The sequence below is a fragment of the Nesoenas mayeri genome (assembly GCF_963082525.1).
Source record: "Nesoenas mayeri genome assembly, chromosome: 1".
Taxonomy (NCBI): domain Eukaryota; kingdom Metazoa; phylum Chordata; class Aves; order Columbiformes; family Columbidae; genus Nesoenas; species Nesoenas mayeri.
Window position 1 is genome coordinate 80750812 of NC_137541.1, and position 26594 is coordinate 80777405.

The 26594-nt window shown below is 39.1% G+C and overlaps 1 protein-coding gene across 1 annotated transcript in view; it reads right to left on the reverse strand.

Annotated features, from left to right (window-relative positions):
• The window catches only part of DERA (deoxyribose-phosphate aldolase), a gene marked incomplete at its 5' end in the record, with an annotated part of 53033 nt that overhangs the window by 6028 nt on the left and 20411 nt on the right, over positions 1-26594 (reverse strand). Inside the window, one exon of the mRNA XM_080355158.1 lies at positions 22593-22721. Coding sequence (XP_080211284.1) covers positions 22593-22721 — 129 coding nt within the window. The remainder of the gene's footprint in view (positions 1-22592; positions 22722-26594) is intronic.

A 26594-nucleotide genomic window follows, 5' to 3' on the forward strand; every position in this document is an offset into this window, starting at 1 on the left:
CATGAGGATCCTTCAGAACAAAAAATAAATTAATCAGTTTCTCTAATTTAACTTTGCATCCATTTAGTTGACAGTCTAGGATTTTATTTCCCAGAGCTGTTTAAAGTGAAAGGAAAAAAATCCCACATGTATTTATGAAACCAGCTGTGAAATACTGTAAACAGGGGAAAAAGTCCCTCCTTATGCATTTTGCAATTGTAACATTGCAAATTACTATACTTAAAGCCATGGTATCATGCAGTAACAAGGTCAAAATATCTGTGCTATTTAAAGAAAGAGAGTTAGCCTTGGTCTTTTTTTTTTTTCCTGTTTTCTCACTTGTGAACAATATTGGCAAAGGTGGCTTAAAACAAATCCTGCAGCACAATATAACAAAAAGCTAAGAAACTAACTAAAAATTTGCTTTGTGGTGTCTGATCCTGCATCGACACCATACAATGACAAAACTTCTTCAATTGCATTAGGGCACACTTTATCCCTGGGAACCGACTTCTTAGAAAAGGTGTACTGTGGGATCATTAATTATCAAAAGTAATTGGGAGAAGAAGAAGGATAATTCAAACATCATGTAGTAGTGAATCATCCACTTCAGTCAATTGGAACTGCATCTGCTTTCACTTCAAATTTGGCGTAGGGTCCATTTTGTCTCTTACTTGAATGGTGATCCCTCTGCAACATCTCCTAGAGGGAGCAAGGGAGGTTTCACTACTGGCCCAAATCAACGAGTAGCCCAGACTATTAATACATTTGGAGGGTGTACAGCGGCACACTCCAAAGACCTGTCTTCCTCATGAATGCTGGCACACAGGTGTGTCTCAGCCTGATGGGAAGTTAAGACAAAGCCAGGCATGTTTCTGCATCCTGTAATTTAAACACAATCGAACACTGTCACTAACACTATGCCTTGTAAGATCACAATTTTCTCTGTAGGCTTCCTGTTTAGGCATTAAGGAAGCCATTTGTGATTCAACTGCACCATCCTATGACAATTCCCATTCTAAACAGAAAGAGTTATTCAAGGAAAAAATTTCCAACTCCAGAGAAGGTGCAATGTGCAGAACAGGCAATTAATAGTTGATTGAGCTTTGCAAAGAATGGAGCACATATAAGAGACAATTGAGTTACATATTTCAGAGCTACTCCCTTCCAGAGAGACACTATGGACATCTGATAGTCACATTAAAACAACTAGCAGTAGAAGTGGGACTTTAACATTGCCAAATTATATTTTTAATTTCCTTTTCGAAATGTAGCACTTAAAGTCCTTCAGCGCAATACTTTTCATTATTTCTAGTATAAGGTAAGTCAAAGCTTTTATAAGTCTTATAATTACAAGTCTCTATGGTACAGTTTCATTAAAAACTTTCATTAAACAACAGCTGCCCTTGTATATGGTCTTCTAATCAATTTGGTCAAACAGAATGACTTCTAATCAGCTGTTGATAAAAATAGAAGATGAAATTTTAATTCTAATAGATTAACCACAAACTCAAGATAGTCTTCAAAATCCATCTAGCTCTATTCTCCAGTGGATTTAACGACTATTCAGCAACTCATTACTAAATAGAACAAGATGAACATTTTCCAGTTCATTAAAGAAATGTACTATGTATTTTTGCATTGTCCTCATGATTCGTTACAGGGAGTCTTAATTACAAGATAATGGATAATGGTTATTAAATGCAGACTCCAGTAATGAAGCTCTATTCATTTGTGAGCCTCAGAGACTGCAAAGAGGGGAAAATAAAATTACTAGCTTCAAAAGATTAACGGATCAAATTATTATTCAATTTTGAAAATCTCATTCAGACTTCATAGAAACAAGAAGAGATTAAAAACTAGTATTAGTACAAAAGTAGTGCATTTATATATTTATTTTTAAATAATATCTTAAGGCTATTACCAGAATAATCAGCTTTAGATGTGATTATTAGACAAACATACAGCCAATTTAGTAGCATCCTCTAACAATGAAAACAATACATTTTTATTTCCTGAACAAATTCTATTTATGACACAAGATCTTGCTAGCAGGACTGCATGCAGCCTCTTGCAGAGGATGAAGACGAACACTAGCAGAGAGCACCACAATGCAAGATGCTATTACCGTTTAGATTTCAGGAGTGAAAGGGGGATTTAAAAATCAGCCACTGCCATAAAAAACACCTCATTGAGTAGACTTTATGCCAACCTTGTAATAATAAAGGAGTTTCACCAAGTCTATTTCTTATTCAAGTTTTCAAAAACAAGTCTAAGGAATGTTCAGCAGGAGTTTCATCTAGAAATGTATGTGAAGATTTAGAAACTTACCACCCATCATCCCATCTTCTTATGCACGTACGCACTCAAAAAAAGTCAAGGCTAGTGTTAAACAAATCCTAGATGGCTTTCTCCTTCTTTAGGGTGAATTACACAATTCAATGAAACACTGACTTGAAAAAATAATGAGTTTGCCAGGGTAGATGTCTAGGCCCAGTGAGCCTGGAAGAGGTCACACCACTCTTTTACAGTGTGTAACCACAACACTACATTGCATTTCATGGCAGCAAGTCATGTAAGACTCATTGAATCAGTAACGAGTGGAGACATCAAAGACTGCTTGAAACACAGAAGCATTAGAAGCCTGTTTCAGGTGGGCTTGCTGCCAACCTAGTAACCTACCAAGGCCTAGCCAGCACAAATTGCATCAACTTACTTTAACCAGAGATGGAAACCCTGAATAAACCTTAAGAAATGTGAATAGTGCCACAGCCTGTTGAGAGCAACCAAGCTCTCAGTGTCACTGTGAGCCAGACCACTTGGGCTGCAGTCAGCTGCCTTGTGAAATCAGGACGAGTATTTTAAGATATTAAATCCCTTCTTTCCTAACTCTCACCCTCCATATACATACAACCCTCAGTCACCACACTACATCAAAGACCACTTAAAATAAGCCAGCTGAATGTGCACAGGCTAAAAAGAAAACTGGTGTCTTCACAGCATGTTGCCAAACTCCAGACATAAAGGTTAAGATGAAGCCCATTAAATTACCTCTAGTCTAGATATCCACAGAGCCCTGTTTACTGTGGCACCTGAGCAGCGGTGCAGAACTGAGGTATACAGAAGCTGAGTGACTTGTCCAAATGCTCAGCAAACATGTGGCAAGGAAGGACCTGAATGTCCTGGTTTCCTGAAGGCCAGAAGTGCTGCCATGACTGGCCCATGCTACTGCTACCCCCTACATCACTTCGAAACACTACAAAGCTTCCCAGTCCACTTACCACTGAAGCAGAGCACGAGAACGGGAGAATCTTATTTAGGTGACAGCACCCAAGAAACATGCGCTGGTTCCATAATTAAGCAATAAGGAATAATAAGCAGCATAGCAGTCGTGGAGTAATCACAACCTTTTGGTAGTGAAGTGCTTCAAATGCCCTTGGGGAATGATTATCTCCTCATAACTACAGACTGTGTTGTTGCCTTACTCTTAATAAAGAACAAAGACACGTCTGGCAGTTTTAAACAATAGTTTAGAGAGAGATGCTTGCAGAGGGACAATTACGCCATGCTACTTTGTAAGCACTTGCAATGAGCACAAATGTATCTTTGTTGCTGCAACTCAGATGTAAGAATAAGTGGCAACATAGGGTGAACACGTACCCTTGCAAGAGCTCCAGGACTGGTGGCAAAGAGAAGGATGCTGGTGAGGGGACCTGCATAAGCCCCTGCTGTTTGTGCTGACAAGGTGGCAGTGATAAAATAGTACATTATCAAATGTGCATAAAGTTCCATGTGCAAGTCATCTTTCTATTTTATGAGTACCTAAAATAAGGGTCTTAAGATTCACACACAATTAGCCTGACTTGGGGTGACCAGGTTATCAACCCTCTGAAAATTAAAGGCAGGGCAAGATATAAAAGGCTAATGTGGTAGCTAATTCTTGTCAGTTGAATAATCGTAATTGTTCACTTACATGTCCTTATCATACTTCAGTTGCAAGATAAAATATATTTCCTGGAGCTTAAATTTGCCATTGAGAAGGAGAAAAGAATATGCAGCTGTGACAATTTACTTTAGCAGTAGCTCACCGAGTAGTTTTAACTCCATCCCACATGGCTATGTTGCCAGTCCACTTGGTTATGTACCTATGCACATTCTCACATGCCTGTGTCTGTCTGAAAAACACTGGCTTGCAACTTTGTCTTTTCTGAACTGCCTGGTTTTTTATGTTTTCAGAACAGTGCCTCCATGGAGGAAAAAAAAAAAGAAGGGCGGGGGGGGGGGGGGGGGGGGGCGGAAATCATAAGGGTCCGTGTTTAATGACTGTTTACAAATAAGACAACTTTTCTAACAATCCATCCTATCATCTCAGCTTTGTTTTCAAGACTCAAAATGGATGCTTCCTCACTCATACACCACCTCCAGTAATAGATGTTCTGTGGGCCAAATGATGCCCTTAGGAACTCTTCTGCATGCACACAAAGGGACAAATTATGAAGTTTATACTTATGCAAAATTCCCTGTAGATGATGCTTGAAAGAATACAGCACTCCTGAATTATGCATAGCTTGCTAATGCACTATTATAGTGTCTACCACAGGTCTCCATAGGATACTATTACCTAATTAGTATTAGTTTCTTGTGTGTTCATTTAAAATGTATTTCTTTAGAAGGTTCAACAGAAAGAACCATACCACCTTCTGTTGCTCTGCTATATAGCATGGGCTCTTGCTGTTTGTAGAACATTCCTTCTAATCCAATCCCTATTTGATACGACGAAGGAGATTAATAACTCACATGTGTTGCAGGCTCATGGGCCACAGCTGGAATCCCTGTCAGTGGTGGCTCTTGGCTTTAGGCTTCGAACAACAGCAAAGCGCAGGAGAAAACATGTTCCCAGTCCCCTCCCATAATCCCAAGCAGAGCAGTGCTGGGATATGCACGGATGCAGGAGCAGTTCAGGAAACTGTGCTGCTGGATCAGCCAAACAGCCATTTCTCTTCCTCTCCAAAGAGGAAGCAGTAGGATATACTCCCAAGAGCAACTAGTAGGACCACAAGGAAGCTTAAGGAATCCCTGTATTGTTATCTGCTTGTTAAATTTAATGTTTCTTCACCAAGATCTCATTTTCCATTCTTAAAACTGTGTACCATGCATTACACTCAAGGGCTTTACAGTCTATGACCTATATTAACCTTTTTTAATTTTGCAGATGGCATTACTGAAACTGGTTAAACAGTTTGCCTAATGACACGATGAGCCAAGGGTAGAAAGAAGAAATTAATTGATGCATCCCAACACCTAATCCTAACCTTACTATAATCACTGAGAAAAAATACAACTTTCCTCTCAGCTTATCCACTCAGAATGCTGTTTTCCTTTACAGGTTATTCTGAGGGCTACTTTTTGGCACTCCCCTCCTGATTCTGAGCAAGGCACAAAATATGAGAGACATCAGTGCAAATCTCCTCCTTACTCTAGTCTCAGCTCAGCTTGAGAGCTCACCTCAGCGAACTCGGGGTGGAAGCCAGTGCTGGTGACACAGCTTTGGCCCCAGACGCCCAAACCTGTGGCCTCCTCCAGCATGATACCAATGACAAAACAGAACCTTTAATATTTGGCTGTTCCATCAGCTACCAAAATACCTGGGGAAGGGAGTAGAAGAACTACAAACAACTGAAAAAAGCATGGATAGTGTGCTAGTGGTGAGAGTAGCTGCAGCATCTGCATAAAAATCTAGTGGAAGTGCTCCAGAGCATGCTTGGAGGCACAGAGCAGCAGATCTGCTCCCCCTCATTGCCTCCACCACCACCACCATCTCCACGATTACACAGTGGCTATGTACAAAAAAAGGCAGTCGCATCTTTCAACACATCACTCCGACTCTTTGCTGCACAGATAGTGAAGGCTGAATTCTGCAGATTGCCCCAATGTCCAAATGTCATCATTTGCATTAAAAAAAAAGCTAAAGGTTATAAAATAGCACGTTGTTTCTGTACATGGTTATGGATGTGGCATGGGGCTGAGGGGATTGGTGGCTTTCCCTGCTTTGGCAGAGTGTTAGTGTCCAACATACAACAGCCAAAGGCATGCTGGGTGTTTGAGAAAGAACCATGAGAGTCATTCTCTTTGCTTTATCAGTAGCACACAGGTTGCTGCTACAACAGGTTGTTGCTCCTTTATGAAGCAACATAAATGTTCACCTCTCCTTTCAGATTAGATACAGGCACTCAGGTTCTCAGCACTGAGACACGTGCTCCTGCTGGGCTGGGTGAAAAAGCAAAACGCTGTTGGAAAAACTAAACTTGATTTAAAAATCTCACCTATTAAGCTTCCTTTACAGACACCCAATTGCGTTGCATTGTTTACTTGTTCACACTTAAAGTAATCTAAACAATTATAAACTATCCTAAACTATAAAATAATTAAAACAGCACTGATCTAGGTCAGGCTTCTTCCCTCTTGGCATTCTTGGTTTTGGATCAATACATCTCAGTCTATCGAAGTGTTGTCCAGTACATGACATATTACAGACTGAGGCTAAAACTCTCATCTATCTAGCTGTAATGGCACTGCAATTTGGAAGAAAATAATAAATATGCATGACTGCTTAGAATCACAGCACTACAGGCATATTGCACATCATGTTTTAGCAAATACATTTAGGTTTGTGCTTTTTGATGTTGATAGCAACTTTGAAACAAATATGGTAACACTAAAACTCAGGTATGCTTATGTATTGTCTATTAGCTTGTAACAAAATTACTCAAATTGAAGAAATAGCTGTTTAAAATCTATTTGGAAATACTCCACAGCAAACAAAGTAAGTAGAAAATCAGTTTACTTTATGAAGAAAGTGCTATGAATGCTAAAGTTTGTTTTGTTTTGTTTTTTTAAATACATAATACAGCCAAAATCATGACACTTCAATGCCATTTTGAGTGTTTTTTAACACCTCGTGATATAAGCATTTTAAGATTCTATTCTGACTCTACCCCAGAGAAAGGCAGAATTGATTTTCGAGATTTAAAATCATGTCTTAATGCCACAGTCAGAATCTGTCCAGCATCCAGCCTCTTTGTCATGCAGAGGACTAACAGCCAAAATCAGCCCCTCTTCCACACTGTTCCCTACACATAAAAAGGCAGCTGGCACAGGTGGAGGCTTCAGCACTGGGGCGATTTCCAGTATCAAAGGCATTTCCCAAAAACACTTCATGGCATTGTCAAGCTTTTGGCTTTGCCTGAAAAAAAAAAAAAATCTTCCCAGACTCATCTGTGATGTGTTTGTTTCCTCCTGGCTTTTACAAATCAGCTAGAACAGGTTCCTTAGGGGCTTGCATAGAGGGCTGAATATTCCAATTCCACTAATCATGTGTTTACCAGGAACTTGTTAGGCACTTCTAATTTTTATCATACTTGAAAGCCTTCAATACATGTAGATTCTACCACGGACTTCCTGGGTGCAGGTGCTGGGCATTCTCCTGATGCAACAAATATCCAAAGGGTAATACCCTGGAAGGCCTTAACTACATATAAAGCATAAAGCAGCATAGTGAAATGGCAAGCTATGGTTGTTTTTGAAAGGAACTGATGTTACTCGCAGCTCTTGCTTCCCAGAAGTTTTTGGCTCTCAGAGTGTTTCCTTCTTTGCCCACCTCGATAACTTGACATCTGGCAAAACCATAAAAGCCCACATGTGTAGGCTGCAATGTGGGCGAGAACTTCCAGGTACTGACAGATATTTTCACCACTGTCAGTAGGGTTATTTTAAAAATTTTTCTTAGCTCTTCAGGTAGCCTGAATACCAAAAAGCCTACCAGTCTCCTTCAATAAAAAAAACCAACCAAAACGCCTGACTGTGCAGCCACACTGCAAGCAGGAGGCACCTCTCTGCTGGGGGTCAGGGAAAGACACACTTCCATTGTTTGTTTTTGTTTTTAAATCTGTATTATTAATGATGCTTACATGGCAAAACTAACAATTTTATTTCAAAGGGATGCTTTATGAAGGCACGTTGCTGATAAATTCAGTCAGACTTTTCTGGCATAACAATCTACTACTTTAAAAAATAAAGCAAATAAATAAGACCCTTAAGCACTCTCAGAAATAGGCAGCAGCTCATAAAAAGGTATATAATAAGCTGGGGTGCTGTTTCTCTATGTCCATTTGTCAACAGCCTCTGTGCTGCTCTGGTCATGGACTGCAATCATGGTGAGCATCTCAAACGAAGAGTACTAACAATCTGATTAAACAAATGCCTCTGTTTTGGTTAAAAATAACTGAAGCATATAGAAATGCACATTTGGTTAGTCTACTGGCAAAATTAAGACACTATTTCAATCTTCAAATCTACATCTTATATTTAGGCTTTATATTTTTAAAACCTACACTAAATATATATTATAATTTTGTACTTTGGCATTCCACTCTTTTTAGTAAAATACTGTGAATGAAAGAAATTGAGTATCAAACTCTCTTTGTGTTTGATGTATATATATCTTCATAGGTATTTAGTGGCAAGCTATTAAATGTCACTATTCATTGAGACAGTAGATTTTATGTCTATCTTACAGAAAAAAAAAAAAATTAAAAACCTATCTAAAGTTTGTAGCTTTGCATGGCAATATTTCAGCACCTCGCTTGGGTATCAATGGCTTCTTCATCCGCACTTACACATTCAGAAATAGTGGTCAAGCAGAACATTAGCTGTGTTTTACTGACTTGTCACTTGCCAAACTGAAGTGGTAGTGATGGTGTTACCATGACTGCCTGATCTATACCTTTCCTTTTGTAACCGTAAGCTTCTGCCACAAAGAGTAAAAAGTTGCAGTCCTGCCTCCCCATTTGAGCTGACTCCTAAGCATGCTTTGTTTAGGTGATATTGAGCATAACAGTAAGCAAAGTCGCACCCCAAAGAAACAGGTATTTGATGTGGACAGACACTACCCTGATAAAAGTAATAGCTTGCAAAATCTACACTTCTCACTATGACTTCTAACAATACCTAAATTGGCATTAATATTTTCTGCACTGAGCATTATGAGTGGGATCATGAGACACAGGACCATGTTTTGTGCTTCATACACGATTCAAAAGAAAACTATGAAATTTCAACACAATCTGTGGTGTTTTTTGTTTTTAATAGCAGTCACTTTTAATTAAGTAAATCTTGATCAGGCCATGGGACTAAAAATCAGGAAGTTTAAAAACATGTAACTTGGCTCTTATCTCTCCAACCCAATAGCAATGTGTACATTTCAATAAAGCAGCTGATTCAGATACTGAATCACAGCAAAAGTTACGAGGAATTAAGTGTTCAACATTTATCTACATGCAATCAGAAGCAAAGGTATCTAATAAGTATTTACACTGGAAAACAGTGGACTGAAGTGGAGTCTAGCAGTATTGCATATCCCTTATCAATCAACTTAGCACAGTATCCACTTTGCTAGACATCTGCTGCAGAGTGCTTTAAGGCCCCTAGCCATTAGTTCAAAGCAAAAAAAAAGAGACATTGTCTCCATTTAATTACCTATTTTTTTCAGACTTACTCTGATTTAAATGACAGAGTTAAACAAAATGGTTACTAGCAACAGGAGACAGTTGTTAACCAGCAAGCTAAGGTGGGTATGTGTGCGTAGAGTTCAGAAGGAAAACATGCTGCTGCATGCTGTTTGCTTCTACAACGTGAATTTATAAAGGGCAATGAAAGTGCAGTATCAAGTGAATTAACAAGAATTAAAGGATTAAAATCCCAGGAACCAATCAAGACAAAGAGAAATGGAAAATGGATTCAGCCCTAAAAAGATAAAATTATTTAAAAACTTATTAACACAGTTCATAATTGTAATTAAAATCCAAGTGCTTAGAAAAAAGTGGCACAAGAAAGGTAATTATTTATGAGGAGACTTTAAAAAGCCATTTATTATGAATTTGAAGAAGAATCAGCCTGAAAGAGTTGGTAGGAAAAAGAAATTGTTTATTCATAAAACTTATTTTGGGTCTAGCATACCACTAAGAATCCCTAGCATCTGCTCAATGGCAGCTGTAAGTAACATTAGGAACACTCAGCCAATGTATATCTTTCCTTTTTATTAAAAAATAAACAGAACTTTTTAAATTATTCACTAGTAAATTAACATAAAAATCAGTGCTGTAGCAACTCCCATTTTTGTGGAAAAGTGTCTGCAAGCTTTGTATTATCATTATGATCTAAACCTTTCTGTGTTTCACTGACTACTTTACTCTTTATGTGATGTCCCACCAAATCTGGCAAATGAAAACGTAGAAAACCTACTAGCCACACTGGAGCCACAACTGTGAATAATACAGAACATATCACTGGTACCTCAAATGCCGCATTAGTTGCCTTCTTCCAGCTTGAATGGAGTCTGTTCTTTCCTTCCACTATTTAAAAATTCCACTCAAATAATCTCAGATTCTCTCCTGCTTCCGTCTTTCATGAACCAGATATTAGACAATAACCTCAACCAGCAGAAACCCTCTCCAAACCCTGAGTAACCAAATGCAGTGGTGTTATTAATTACTAATTATTTGTACCCATCTGCAGCCTTTTCCTACATATAACAGATTGCAAAGTGCTCTGCATAATTCTGTATTTCACTCCAAAATTGTGTTCTTAAAATAGTAAAAAAGGCACAGGAACCCTTCAAACCTAAAGGCTTCTCTTCACCCTCACTAACACTGTTTTTTTTTACTTAGTCTCTTGAACATTTCAGCAGAAAAATATATTAATTTCTTTCTACGTTTCTCTCCTGCCTCCAGTTCTTACTCCCTAATACAGGGAACTCCCTGCAAATGAACTCGCTAAGAAGTTGTTCGAAAGCATGGAGAGGCTCTGTTTATTTTACTAGGGTTTTTGTGGATTTTTTTGTTTTATTTCTGAGCAACAGACCAGCATTTTTGCAGTCTGCTCTGGAGACTGTTAAAGCTGAGCTGTAATTTTAACCCAGGTGCTGAAAATTGCTGGAAATGGCATTGCTACAATAGCACAGAGCCCCTCCAGCTGAAGCTCCTGGAGGAACCTGCCTTGAAGCCACAACCGTGCTGCAACTGACAACCAAGGAAACCGCTGTGAATTTGCTTACATCCAGAGAAGCTGCAAACACAGTACCTGATGACAACACAAATGTAACCAGTTAGCTATCGACAGCATGTTATCTTATTATCAGAGCATCACCTGAAAATGCTACCTGTCCTCTTACTGGGGACCAGAAGCCATGAGAAATGTGGCACCTCCTTTCATCACACCTCAACAAGCTGCTTTCTCATGCTGGGGCTTGGGCTCACTTCAAATCTCCATTTATGTATAAAACTTTCTGTTTCCTTCGAGCTCTCTACACATCCATTTTCCAGGACCTGTGGGAGGGAGGCTTTTGAAGATATATGATTCATAATTTTGCATTGCATAATTCAAGTTACTGTGCTGCACAGAATATGGAACAGCATCATCTGTTTCCTTTTTGGTCCATTACAGATGAATTAACAAATCTTCTTGATAACTACAAGATTTCACCTCTGCAGTTTTTGGGATACACTCGTAAGCTGGATATTGGACTGGCAGTGTAACTGTAAAGGTGATGGAAGGAAGACTTTTTGCTTACAAAAAAGTCCTGGCATCATCAAGGAGGAAGCTTTTCTACATCTTAGATTTAGGGAGAACTCAACTTGAAAAATCAGCTGCAGTTGTACACTACAGAGAAATCACTTTATAGCACAAATGCTAGAGGGGAAGAAACATCAAAGGTGCAAATGACAATCAGACGTCAGATCCCTGTTGACTTGCAGTGAAGACCATGGACTTTGCTGTCATCTTTGTCTTTGAAAAAGCCCTCTGAAAAGCAGGACTAGTACAGGCAGCTCTGGGGAAGCTATTGTCTCTGATAACTATAAAGTAAGCGAAGTCAGAAACTATAAACTGTTTTATCTGAGAGATGCTGAAATTAGTTTCAGAAAAGGAATTTAAAAATATATAAATCAGGAACATTTCCCAGGGATATAGTATCAAAGAAGGGGATATTTTCCATTCTTTTCAATATCTTCCCAACACAGCTTAAACCTTGGCAACGTGAATCAAAGGAGCGCAGAAAGCCTGGGAGATGAGCTCCAGGTACTTGCTGAGGAAGTTAAGTCCTGTGTGCAACTCAACAAAAATATGGCAAGCAACCACAGAGGCAAGCTGGGAAAAGCCATGGAGCTCAACTTCCAAACACTGCTAAAATAAGCACATTCCTGAAGAATGCTGCTGAATCCCATGGTAATATTCTGACAGAAATATTTTACTTTGAGAAAAGACTGGCAGTCTAATAAGAAGACATTTTAAATTCTGCTTAAAAACTTACATTTATAAAGAAGCAAAAGTGTTAAACACAAGCTTAAATGTTTGCATTTGAGTAGTCAGTCCTGTTTACTCAGTGAGAATTGTGTTTGTAGCACCATGAACCCAACAGCTAGCCTGGGTATCCAGCCTGTTTCTCTGCCCTTAATGAAGTACTACTTTGAAATACAGTGTCAGCATCATTAGGATATGAGCTGCTAAAAGCTAGTGGATGTCTTTATATTGATCTCAGTGTGTTTTAAGATTCAGTTTATCAGTAAACTATCCATAACCTCCTTTATGACTAACTTGTTTCATATGACTAATTTTTGTCCCACTTTTATGTCTCAATATGTATTTCACTTATTTTTGTGGCCATCTCTTGTTAAGCTTCTTTGTTTTCTACTGCATTCCTGTTCCTTACGATTAAATGAGTTTAGTCAAATGAGTGCCCAAAGTGTTCTAAAATAACCTATTGATGTCCAAGATCACATATTCCTAGTGTATTTTTCCATTCAACATTCTCTTCAGAAGTCTAATTTCACATTTCTGCTGTCATGAGCATATACCTTGAAATTAGATAGGCAAGATCACTAAGCCTTGTCACCTTAAAAAGCAACAAAAAAAATCCCAGGACCTAGAATCCTAAAATTATTCTTAGTTTATTTCCACATTTATGTTAAGTTTCTGTTAAGGGATTGCATTTTCTAACTAGCATTCCTACTTGCTATCTCTTAAAAGATATTTTAATATTTCATAAGCCAATTTTGTATAATTGATAGATCCAGTAAATTAAACATTTATTTCTATTTTTCACTGGTTTAGTAGAATTTAACACCTGCTGCTAACACAATAAAAAAACAACCTGAAATATTAGAGAAATAAATAGTACCCTGTACATCTATTGATTTTACATAATATTTCCATGTTTTAAAATTGCATTCTCTCAAACCATTACCTTCAATACCAGAGCTTCACAGATGCAAAGTTTTTTGCTAGGAAGCTGCGTTATTTTGATAGTATGTTTGACTAAAACTATGCACTGTGCAATGATTTCTGAGTCTGAGATGACAGGAAACTTCAGAAGTTTTAACTCAAATTCTAACAAATCATTTAACATAGAAACAAGGTTTCATTCATGGGGAAAATTAACGCAACAAGGCTGCCTTCTCACTTCTCTGCATCAGTTGTTATAAATTGAAAGTATACCTTTTAGATATTCCTTAATTAATGTGCTTTGCAAAGATCTCAAATATCAGCAAAAGAAAAATGCCATTCAGGCATTTAGGGTAGTTTGTTAATAGACGACTGACCCCTCTCAACCATATGTTATACTGTCAACACATGCCTACTCGTTCAACCTACTATTTTACAATTAGTTTCAAAGGTTGAAGCATAAAGAATGGCCACTTTCTTACAGGCCAAGGAGAAGAAATTGCAGGATCAGGATTTAAACCCTCCTCTGAGATTCAGAGACAAGTCCTGGGATTTCTGGGGAGTTATCACATGCCTTCCTCCCTGTGACTTCTTGTAGGGGCATTCTGCTCATTTCATTTTGCTCAGCACAGGGAGAACACCAGAGCACAGCAATACAGGCATAGGGAAAGCACAGCAAAACTCTCTCATTTAAAAGAACATTTTGGGTGGAGTGCTGTGAAACAGCTGAAGGGAGGTGACATACCTGCTACTATGGGCAGTACCAGCCAATTTTGCAGGTCACAATACCATTGGCCTCAAGTACCACAGCAAGCTGTACCCGCTCCCATTGCACCATCGCTCCCAGGCTTGGGTGTACTAGTAAATCAGAGTCAGCTGCTCCCACCAGAAAATTTCCAGACTTTCTCTGTTTCCCAATTTCAATTGTGACCAACAGCGTTCCATCTTCATGCACAGGCATGGAAAAATTCTGCCTTCTAATGAGAGGCATACATTTCTGCTTATTTCTTAATTTACTATACCTCACAAAGGTCCTATAAAACATGCAATTTTAATACTATATAAGGAAAAACAGAGAAGCTAACTGTTGTCAAAGGTGATGATAAATTAGGAGTCATTCTGCTACCTCAAATAATACTACCCACCTTGTGGCTTCCTGACTTTATATTATTCTGGTCAGAAGTGTTTGGAAATAGCACCGTTTCTGTTAGTAAATGGGGATAGTGGAAAGAGAAAGTCAAGCAATGCTGTGTATAATACAAAATCAAACAAACAGGTACAGAGCTAACAAATGCCATCTGTTTTACACTGGTATTTCTTCTTTGACATGAGTAGAGGGTGTATATTGCTATTTTCTGTTTACAGTAGGATACCATTAATAGAATAGACCTTTCAGAAAATTAGCAAACTGAGTTGTCAGGCATCTTGGTACAACAAATATGAACAACCCCAGATAACCATCTCCCCTCAGATATGGCTGTATAGGCTAGAACACAGTTCAGTAAGCATACAAATAAATGCATAACAAAGCGTCACATCGCATGCACATCTGAACTTCTAGCTTGTCAAACTGCAAATAAATGAGGCTTTACTGTATACACTGTAACTCTGTTCACATGCTCTGTTTTGTGGTTTTTCCCAAAAATCTCTGTTTCTCTTATATATTACTTCTGTCATCTACTTACCTATACAAGGTTCTGTTGATCTTTTGACTCTACTGAAGTGACTTCTCATAAGAGCCTGCCCTAGTGTTTCTCAACTGCTTTTCTGTTCCTTCATTCCTGATTCCCTATACATACGTTATCGATTTCCAGAAAGATTTTTAAGTCTCATTTTGCATTCATTTAAGGTCTGCTTTACTCAAGCCCAGCATTGTTTTTTGCTTTACTGCCCTTTGTATGGACTCTCATCAGTAATTCAAACCTGAGGATATAGTGATTGCATTGTTAGAACCTTTCAACTCCAAGCTTATCTATCATGCCTACATTATTTCTAGTGATTAGCTGCAGTATCACTGTTAAGCTTGTAGGCAATTGCATCATTTAAGGAAGCAGCCTTGTACTGCCTTACTAAACATGCAGCTATCGGCATTTTTATACCATTGGCTTTTCTATTCCCACCCCTCCGCGCCGTACGAGAAGTCACTTGTTCCTGTAGAGACCTCTTTTAGAATGATTGTATTTAATGACCCTCCACCTTTTGATGTAACTCCTAATTCAAAAAACTTTTTTAGTCCATAATATCATTCAAAATTTTGAGACAGACTGTGTCACTCTAACCTGCTCTATATCTTGTTTTTCAACAGCATGTTTTGAACTTGTTCTTTGCACTAAACTTTTCAGTGATGTCAACCCGAGCTCTGAATATGCAGAACAACCGCAGACTATGCAGAACAACCGCAGACTATGCAGAATGCAGGACATCTGCTGCAGCAAACAGACAGGAAAGTTATCAACTACTAATATAATTCCATAGTGTTAATTACTGTCCTGATGAGCCTCTTACAGCAGCCAACTGCAACCACTTCTACATATTCAAGACAGTAACCAAGGCTATGTTCCTAAAATGACACATAACACTGCATCTGCATGATGCAAAGTGCTGAAGTAGTACAAACTCTGCAAGTTCAAATTTATCTAAAAATTCTGAAGGAATGGGCAAATCTTTGGACAAATGAGGTATTGTCTGCATGTATGCAGACAGAAGAGCTGACATAAACATCATTTTGTGTGCTCTTGATAAACAGACAAATTCAGAAATGTGCTTATTCTATATCTAATCTGTACTGCCAGAAGATCACAAAGAAAATTTGGATTATTCTCTGCCATTTGACAACACAGGTGAGAGAACTCTCTCTGCAATGTGCTTTGTTCTCTGAAGACAAGCAATCAGATGCAAGAATATGTCATGTTTCAACATCTACCTTCCTCTGCCAGCAAGTGCAGCCCAGCCAGGCTGGAACAGCAAATAATCCCCACCACACCTGGGACTCGCTTTGACTCCTGCTGGGCTGGAGGGAGAGGGAACGGCCACCAGACTGTGATGAGGAAGCCTTAGTCACCAGTCATGCCTAAGTCCTCTTCCTACACATTTAGAAGAGTAAGGACTTAATATTATAGCTTGTCCCCAGCCCTAAACTGGACCTCCAGACCAGAGCTTAACATCACCTGTCACCATGAAAAGCACTGAGCAACAGTTCATGTGTGTAGAAAGGAGCTGCCACTTTTGACCCAGTCAAAAGTTTTTAGATGGCAGCCACACCTTGCCCCTCATCTCTGAAGGACGTTTACAGGGTAAAGTGTACCCTTTACAGATAAACTGTAAACTCCATTTCAGACACATAAAACAAAACACAGATTGAAATCTTGTTTTACTGTTACTAAGCCTCCTTTCTTGGTTTGCCTTTCATCTGCAAATGCTCTGGGCTCTACTAACTGGACGACAGTATCAAATTACAGTTGAAGTTGTCGACACATAATTAAATCAAACTTTTCTTTAAACATAATACAACTCACATGCTATTGAGGGGACCCTCAACTTTTGGTTTGAGTGTGGGATTTAAAGCCTGGAACTCACAACTGATCTCAGCTTGACTCTTGACTTGGCTGTTATCTTTGACTCATACTTTACTGGGAAATTGTAAGATTTATTCTGCTAATGTCAGTACGTGCTTTAAATACATAAAGTGCAATCTAAGTGCCAAATATTATTACTTATTCAGCAGTCTTGTCTCCTATGTTAGTCCCATTTGCGCAAAGCATGCCAAGCTTTTCAGTAAAATTTTGCTAGTTTGGTTTCCTTTTTTCTCTTTCAAAAAGTCCACATCCAGCAGTAGGGAAGTCATTGCCTGCACCCAGACAGCTGCATGCAGGTTTTCAGACACACCACCTAACTCTGCTCAAAACAAATCTTTGCAAGACACCACTCAAAACAACAACAGCTATTGGTACCTTAGATTTTTTTCTTCCAATTATTCATACAAAAGATTGATCCACATCAATATTAAGGACACTTTAAAAACCTTATTCGGAGCTGGGGTAAAAGCTTTGTGTAGCAAAGGCATTACCCTGTGACGTTTCAAACCACATTTCTTGGACTCTCTCTTCTTTTAATCATTAAACTATTATACCTTTTCTTAATTCAGCACTAGGCTTTTGTGTAGTTAAATGTTCCAGCCTTCAGGATTTTTAAGGAAATCTCTTCATGTCCTGAGCTTTTTTAGAGGAACTTTGTGGCGCTGCTCTTTGCCTTTAGAAACAAATACTGGATACTACAGCCCTCAGCCAGTCTCTCACTGGATCCAGCACAAGGCCAGACTATTTGTGCCTTTAAGTTTTGGTAAAGTTTGCTATGAAAGTGGTAAGTGTGTATTAACTGGAACCACTCCTGTAAAGCAGGACAAAACCTGGAAGAATTGATAGTGGACTCTCCTGAGAACTGCAAGACCCAGCTTTTCTTCACCATTTGGATATATTATTAATATTTCTGTTCACTTTGGAATGAACAGTATAAAAGCATCTAAAAACACTTCTGCTCACACATTTAATGTTTTAATTTTCTTCTTCTAGACTACCAGTATCAGAGACGTTATTCCCTCAGCCATCTTCTGCTACTTTTTGCAGGGGTTTTTGTGCTAGAGATTAAGAAATTATTTTGTTTCAGCACTAACTCATTCCCTCTCCAAATTCAATTTTTACATTAGTCAGTATCTCGACATACAATTTATTTGACTAACTGCTTAATGACCTATGACAAAATAGTTCTAAACCATATATTTCACAGAGCTGCAGAATAACAGACATTGCTCCCCCCGATCTTTCCACAGGTACTTGTTTAGATATATATAATGAAAACAAATAGCTTTCACATGTCACTGTTGTGTTTTCCTTAGCTTCCCAGAGGGACATGAAAGGAGCTGTACTATCAAGACCCACTTTCAGTCAAAATGGCACACATACAGTTTCCACTTTTAAAGTAAAGTACATTTACTTAATCTCTTCCTCTACCTCTCCCTTGGTCTGCATATCTTAATAAGAATTGTTACACAGAACAATAAAGATTTTGTAATTAGTATAGTTAAAATGTAATTTTACAAAATAAAAACCTTATACGTGACTGAAATATGCAATTAAGTCATCTCTTTCCCACTGCAAGTTCATCATCTTTCCGCTCCTTGTCTGGCTTCACTAGCAGTTTGTGATGTTTGTGCCAAAAAATAAAGTTAAAAAAATGGCCTACCTCTCACAAGAGAACTGTGTATAAGACCTGGGTTTTTTTAAGACACCATGATGAAGACACATAGAATAGTTTCCACTGGTATGAGGGAATCAGGCACTCCCATTTGTGTTCCTTAGAACTGTTTATTCCAAGAGGCTATGAAGACACAGACTGGAGTATCTCCTATAGAAACAGACGCGACTTGCAAAAGTATATACCAGGCAGTGAAAAACATGGACTAGTTTGCTCTATTAATTATCTGGAAGCTGTCTGGTTGGGTCAAAGATGCAGTCAGTTTCCCTTGAGAAGCTCATATACTCAAACCACCATAAAGACTTCAAGAAGCTCAAGAAATGGCAGTGGACATTATAAACCAATGACCAAAAATTCCTTGATTCAATGCTGAGATTTTCTTTCAGTCAGCTTTCTGAAAACCATGTACTCCATCAGTACTGACACAGAGCCACTGATGTGCAATCCCACCTGCCATTATGCTCACCTTAGCATTGCAAGGATTATTCTTGCTAGGTGAGTCACTGTCCTTAGAGGGCTGTCAGCCTCTTTCACTCAGAAATAGGTTCTTAAATATTCCGTAAGAATTTATTGCATGTCAGTCAAGGCTGTAAAGGTACTGTTAAAAGAATTTAAAAGAACTGGGTGCCTGTTCCCATTCTGATGCCTTTTTCCTTACATGCTGTGCTAGAGAAGGAAGAAAAAGTGGACATAGGATTTGGACATAGGATTTCAGACAAAGGAGGAGCCAAGAGTCACTTCTTCAAACAGAGGGAAATTATTCTCATATCTCACTGTGAAGCAACACTTTTCCCAGTTTCTTAAAGGTACAAGAATTAATATCTCACACACTGGCATGTTGTGCAAAGCACCATTTCTACAACTGGCTTCCACCTCTAGCACACTGCTGGGATCTGCATGTCTACTGGGCTCAGCCTCACCCACTGGTGTGTGGTGAGTGGTATCCACTGAGTCCTGCAAGGGCTGTGATACGGAGTACAGATGTTTGTCTACAGAGGCAGCCAATGCAATCTGCTTTGAATATAAAAGTGCACTGGCACACCATCCCAGCCTGAGAGTTCTTTTAAGATCCTAGTCAATGTGGAGACGCACATTTTTTGGCCTTTCATCATCCCTTTTCAAGCCAGTGATCTGTGCAGATGGCCTCACGTCCAGTGGCTGAGCCTCCACCTGCTAGCTGAATCAAACTGCATGTAACACGACGTAGAACCCAGCACACACCAAGAATTCCTCAAGCCAGCACCAGGAAGACTGTATACGAATTTTGGAAAGTTATTTGGCAGAGGAGGCATCTGGGTTGTAGTCTCTGTTCAGTTAATTGCTTTATGGAAAGCAGAGCAACTTTTTTTGGAGGGACTGAGATCCTTCACAGCAAATACACTGTAAAATTGAGCTCTGTGTGGGAGAAGAACCTCAGTCAGAGAGACAAAGTCCCAGACATCCCAGGCAAGCTTTTTAACCACAGAGCTACTAATAAATCAGCATTGTGTTCCTCTCTCAGCCTTCTGAGTCTCACAAACGAGACACATGGGAAATAGATATATTTTGGGTACATCTTGCAACACATATAGTGGCTTTGTGCATCAGGACCTAGGTGAATGTGTGTATGCTCAGCAAGGGCAATGTAAACATCTGTAAGTCTAGAGTTTTGTGGTCCCTACATGATAGGCTTATGTTAGGCAAAGTGAAGTGAAAACACCTTAAGGACTGCAGAGCATGCACTCAGTTGCACTGATACAATCGTGTGCAAGGCAAGGCTGTAAACCAGATTGAGGCTGTGACCATTTAAAAAAAAAAACAAACAAACAACATTGCCAACCAATCACAAAAAAAAGAAGAGCAAACTAGTAAACCCATTTCTGGAATAATTTTCAACTGTATTACTTTGAAAACTCAGCTTACAATGCAGCATGATGAGCACTTCTAACAGCACAGCTGAAGGAGCAGAAAGCAACTGGCGAGAGGCAGCAAAAACTTCTAAAGTCAGTTTTGCAATTGAATCCACTATATTGTGTAACTAAATTCCCCATATAAAACTAATTACTAAGGTCAAGTCTATCAGAGTTGTTGCTTTTTTATTTTCAGATTAAAGTTGCCAAGGTCTGCCAGATCCACAAGATTATCTGCTTTTTTTCTTTCTTTCTTTTAAATCATGGCACCAGGTGAAAAAAAAGATATGGATACTAAGGCTAGAATTTAAAACTACTGTGCAAAATTACTTTCTCCCACAAATGCTACAAATATACAAATCAAACAAAATTCAAATAGAATTTGAGGTTCTCAGCAGTGCTAACAAGTCAGACCCTGAAAATCTGGCCCCTAATACACATATGTAGGGCACCAATAAATTCTTATTGTCACACCTACCCACAATGACAAAGCAAGAGACTGAAATAAGGAAATTACTGCATATATTCAGAGGCATAAGTATCTTATAAAATGAATAACTATGGAAGGAAAATCATTAACAATAGAGCCATCTGCTGTATTTCAAAAATACTACACCAGCAAAAAATCTGAAAATGTTAAAATGCTTTACAACCTGACTTTTTCACTACTCCATGTTACAAAAAGTGATCATAATGATTAGTACATCAGTTTAAATGACAGGAAATGTGTATTTCTTACACCCCTTCTAATAAAAAGCAGTATTTACTGGCATAATACTGATTCTCTATCTAATGGTACTAATTGACCTTGTAGCTGAGTATACAAAAAGCCTGAAATGCTTCCCATGCCATTTGAAGTAGGTAAGCAGAGTGTTGTGTAAGTAAACAAGAGGTCAGCAGCAAGTCTAATATTTATTTAAATACTGAAAAAAACACTTGGATTACTATTTCTTGCTCTGAAATAAGAAGAAATACCAAATCCAAAGAGCTTACAGTAGAGTAAATAAAAAAATTAAAATAAATTTTTAAAAAACATAGAACAAAACAGAACAAAAAAACCCACAAAAACCCCACAAACAAAAACCCAAACAAACAAACAAAACCAACAAAATACATACACAAAAACACTACACACAAATCACAAAAATTAGGGGCAGTTTAGAAGACATACTAGCCCAAGTGGTTCTTACTATATTTTATACTTCTCTCTGTCAATACGCTTGAAAAGCCCTCTCCTTTCAAGCAAGGTAGAACTCAGCTTTAGCAGCTAGTTCCAGGTTTTGCATCTTAAAGATGGCATTAAAACACAACCCTAAAGTCCTGGTTAAACTAGGGAAAATTGTACCAGCGCATACCCAAAGCTGCAGAGAGAGCCTACTGCTGTAAATCTGGGCTCAAATGGGTGCTTTGCTACATTCATTTTGCAATGGCTGCTGCTGTGCAAAAAAGTAATACCTACAGTCTATACATAGCCTGCTCACAGGAGTGTGTTTCTTACTGGAAAGGTTCAGAATAAAAGACAGACAGGCTTCTAAACATCAGGTCAGATGTAATTGAGTTTTCAATGACGGGGAAAACTGGACATCTTTTGAAGTGCCAGTTAATTGCCAGTAGTGAGTACCAGTGCTTTTGAGCATGCTAATTAAAACCAGTTATAACAGAGCCCATCCCAGCACCTGCTGGAGTGTTCAGCATTCTTCCTCTCACTGCATCTCCAGTACAGTTGATTTCCTGAATCATGCTCTCATTGAGGTGGTTAGAACTGATCACAAACCAGTAACGAGAGCTGACAGCATGAATCTTCAAGGAAAATTCCCCATGCAGTTAAAATATGCTTATGAGCCATCTTCCTATACCGCATCTGTAGCTCAACACAATTACCTGGATAATATGTCTATCTGCCCCAGATGTAACTGTCCTTATTAAATCTACCAAGGCTAAGATGTTTGACAACAAATATTTGTTCCTACAAATTTTGTCCTTTAGCAGTTTTAAGTGTTATTTAACATTTAATGCAGTTTTTCTAGATTATACAAAGCAAGTGACACTTCATTACTATACCTGCAACTTCAGTAATTGCAGCATAATAGTTTTTGCCTACTAATGGAAAAACTAAACTTTCACATTCAATCTTTTTAAGCTTCATAAATAATACAGCAAAAATATTCTTAGCTTAAAACCAAAACCACATATATTTACCTGCCATCATAGCTATCATACTGGCTTTGTAGACATTAGGAAGGGACCCGAGTTCACCTGTTGCCAAGATTGTTTTCATATGAGCTCCTCCACAAGCCTCACGGCACTGACGAATCTCCTCATAGAGATCTGGGAATAAAAGCATGTGAAAATGATCAAAGTTGCCTGAGAGACATTTTCAAGTATGGCTGTAATTTCCACTTCTGGACTAATTTCCAATCTTATAATTAGTCATAGCACTCAAGAACTTAAGTTTTGTAAGTTCAATAAATTACATGACTGGAGGTAATTAACAATGCCACACAGTTTCAGACTTAACTTAATAGCTATTAATGTCAATTCTCTCAAAACTAAGAATGTGCACAGTTTGCCAAACACTCATGAATACATCAGGAGTAAAAAACGCTACGGTAGTCAAGATTGATTTTAATACAGCTTTTCCAGCAATAAACATGGTCCTGTCCACAGTGAGTCACCACTCTTCCGGTCCCCTTCAGCCCCATTTGCCAAAGGGTTCAGCCTAAAAGACACTAAAGGTGTGAACAAGTTGTCAAATTACAGACCTTTGTGTGACCTGAGATACCATGACCTATCTCCCTTAGCTTCCAGCTGCCAGTCCTGGAGGCTCTACATCTCCCTTCGGTCTCCTGCCAAACACCCTGGGACTATCTATCTTGGGAAGTCTGATACGGAGCTTGAAGCTTGTGTTTAGGCATCTGAATCACACTTAAAGCTCCTTGCAAATAAAAATTTCCTGAAAACATGCAGCCAAATCAATGCAGTCTGCTAAGATCCCTGGTGAGGAGGGACCGAGGCCTGACATAGGACCTCAGGGACCACTGAATCCACATGGATCTGCATTTACAAAGCCGCTCAAGTGGTTGCACCGCCTACGAGGTTTCCAAGGACTTAGACCATGCCCTGCCGTGACCTCAAATGGCCCCAGGAAGGGTGGAGGGAGCACCATGGCAAGAGGGCCAGCAATCTGCCCAGCAATCTGTGGAGCTACAGCTCCCAAACCTGAACCCTGCTCCCAGATGTGCCAGCCTTTTGGATTGCTTTTCTCCCCCTGCTGCTTGATAATCTGGATTACTATTTTAATGGTAGACATCTGAGGGCACAGCTGGGCCCCTGCTCCTGATGTCCACGCTCACTGAGGAAGCCGGCTGGAGTTCAGGAAGGACTTTCAGCTCTCCTTAGCTCTCATCTCCAAGCAGTCAGTGTGTCCCTGAGACAAAATGGCACACATTCCACCTGCCCACCACTTCTCCATGCACTGTCACTCAACCTGCTGGCCACTGGCTGCAGACAGGGAGAAGCAGGGACAGCGAGGACAGGCCAGTATTTGGCTGCTCACAGATGTCACCCAGAGCAGACCCCTCCCTCAAACTCCTGCAGTGTTGTGTCCAGAGGCCATGCTTAACTTTCTAACAGTTTTATATTTTCACAGACTCAGTAAGGACCAGAACAAATTTGGACATAACTGACTAGATTTTTTTTAAAAAGTCTAGAACTTGCAGACCTGGTCAGGCAACATAACACAGGGAGCACAGGGAAACCCTCCCACTCTTTTTTTTTGGTAATATTCAGCAGTGCTCCCAAAAATTTTTAAACATAGTGAGATTAAAAGAGCTAGACATTATCAAAACATATCTGTTAGAAGCTGGTCACTTGGGGATGATTAAGACTCATCCAGTGTTAATGGTGGGGATAAAAGCAGCTCTTACAGTGTACAGTCTATTTCTGGGATTTGAATTAAAAAAAAAAAAAGACAGATACAAAATAAGCAAACAGGATCTTTTGCAAGAGAGACCTTTTCACAAATTCCGTTCAATCTTCAAACACATAACTGAGAAGTTTGTTTATGAAAGGCTAAAAGACAGTTTTTAACAAATCTTTTTTTCTAAAAAAGTCCAGGATATGGCTACAGAGACTAGATTTTTTCAGCAACACTAGCTTTCTTTTCCTCTCAGTCTTAAAGCACGACCTGGAAACGTACAGCAGGGTTTGCCAGCTGCCGTAGAGCAGGACCTCCCCTCCACCCGCAACACTGCTGCATCCTATTGATGCCATCGGCACACCAGGCAGCTGGGGCTGGGACCACTGGGCTGCTCCTCTGAGACACACTACACGCATTAGTAGACAACTGGCTAATGCACTTAGCAAGTCCCTTTATAGACACCAGGCTTCACCTTGCTTCTTACTGTGTACCAAAGGTGTGAATTAATCAGTACTAGCATGCAGTCTAACATGTTTTATTGATCAATTGATGATACTCCAGAAACCTACATCAAATCGAGACTCAAAAAGGAAATACAAAGAACTTGTGCTATATTCTTGTGCATTTGATAACACTGCTCCTGTTAGATCCAAATGCAGTCCCTTTTTGTGGAGTGACTCTTTCCTGAAGCTTTTGGAAAGCCAGAGTAAGTGGCTTTCATTTTCTTCTAGTTTCAGAAACAAGAAGAAAAGACTAGAGTTTTCTCTACCTTTAAGACACATCACCAAAAATGTCAAAATAAAATCAACAAAATGTACATTTAGGTTGGATTCCATGAAAAGAAACTATATCCTCATAGCTGTTTTTCACTGGAGTTAGTAACACGGCTACAGCATCCTCCCTATTGTTGGAAGGTACTTTTATGTGCAATTAGTGCCAAGATCATTTGAACAGTCTCACTATCTGACAGCCACGCATCAGCCCACAGACAGGAACAACTGAGGATCTTCAATCATGCATGTCTATCAGGTTAACTGAGGTGGTGGAAAAGTGGGCATACTTTAATGGGGCAGGTGTGTAGGTAATAAATACTGCTCTTTATTCAGAGACCAATTATTGCAGACAATGGTTGGCATTCATAGCACATTCTCAACCCTACAGTAAAAGCACAAATTGAAATGCAACTACCTCTGGGACAGAAAAAATTAACCGGAGCATCTCAGCCCCAGTGCAAGCAGGGACTGCTTTGATACAGAACAAGTTCAAAAACTCCTACTCTTTTTCAAAAATAAAGAGGTTCCAGTACTCAGGCAGATTTAAATCAAGGCACAAATAACTTGATTATCCTGAAACTTTCTGGCGAATGTCTAAAGTATGGGTGGGGTTAATCATACTTGAAAATGCACTCAGTGTTTCAAGGGGTCCTGGGCTTCTCTGGGACAGTCTGCCCTGCCAAAAAGTCCGTCCCTGAGCTACTCAGTTCCATCAAGCCAACCAGTAGCAGGAGCAGAGCTGGATGCTGCAGTTCTGGGAACATCTGCAACCTGTGCAGGAACCAGTAACTGACACAGCAGATAGAGCTTCTCTGGTTAGCAGCTGTAGCAGACAGCTTTGGGGAAACACCTCTGTATTACAGAAAACCCCACTGGCATATTTTCAACTGTGAGCTAAGACCTCTATTAAGAGGCTGCAGGAGATTCTCCTTCTGACTGCTAAAAACAGGAAAAAGATAATCAAGAGCTCTCAAAGAAAATGGCCAATACTGTGTAGCATCTTGAACAAAGCACCAACGAACCAAAACTATCAATTCTAAAATAAGCCTAAGTCTTAAGCCAGGAAAAACAAGTAAACAAACAAAACAAAACCCAAAGTAAGGCAACTCTCATAGAATATATTTGGAGCCAGACACTCACTGATGTAATCTGCAGTAGCTCCACTGACTTAGCTGTTAAAATGCATGTGACATAAGAACTCATCTACTTTGCACCCAGTTACTTAAGACACCTTACTGCTTTTATGACCTTTAGACTTGCGCTTTTAGTGGATGCATTTATAGAAGTCAGAAAAATTAAGATTTTAAAGGAAATAAAATCATACTTTGTTTTTTGTTTTAATTCCAATGTTATAAAATGTAAGTGTTGGAAGGTGGCTTTTATTTTGTTTTCCTAAAATTCTAACTATTCAGTACAAACACTATATCATTGACTTTTAACAGGTATTAAATACCCCAAAGAAAATGGTTCCTCTCCCTACACATCTCTCAAGCAAACATCCCTGATAAT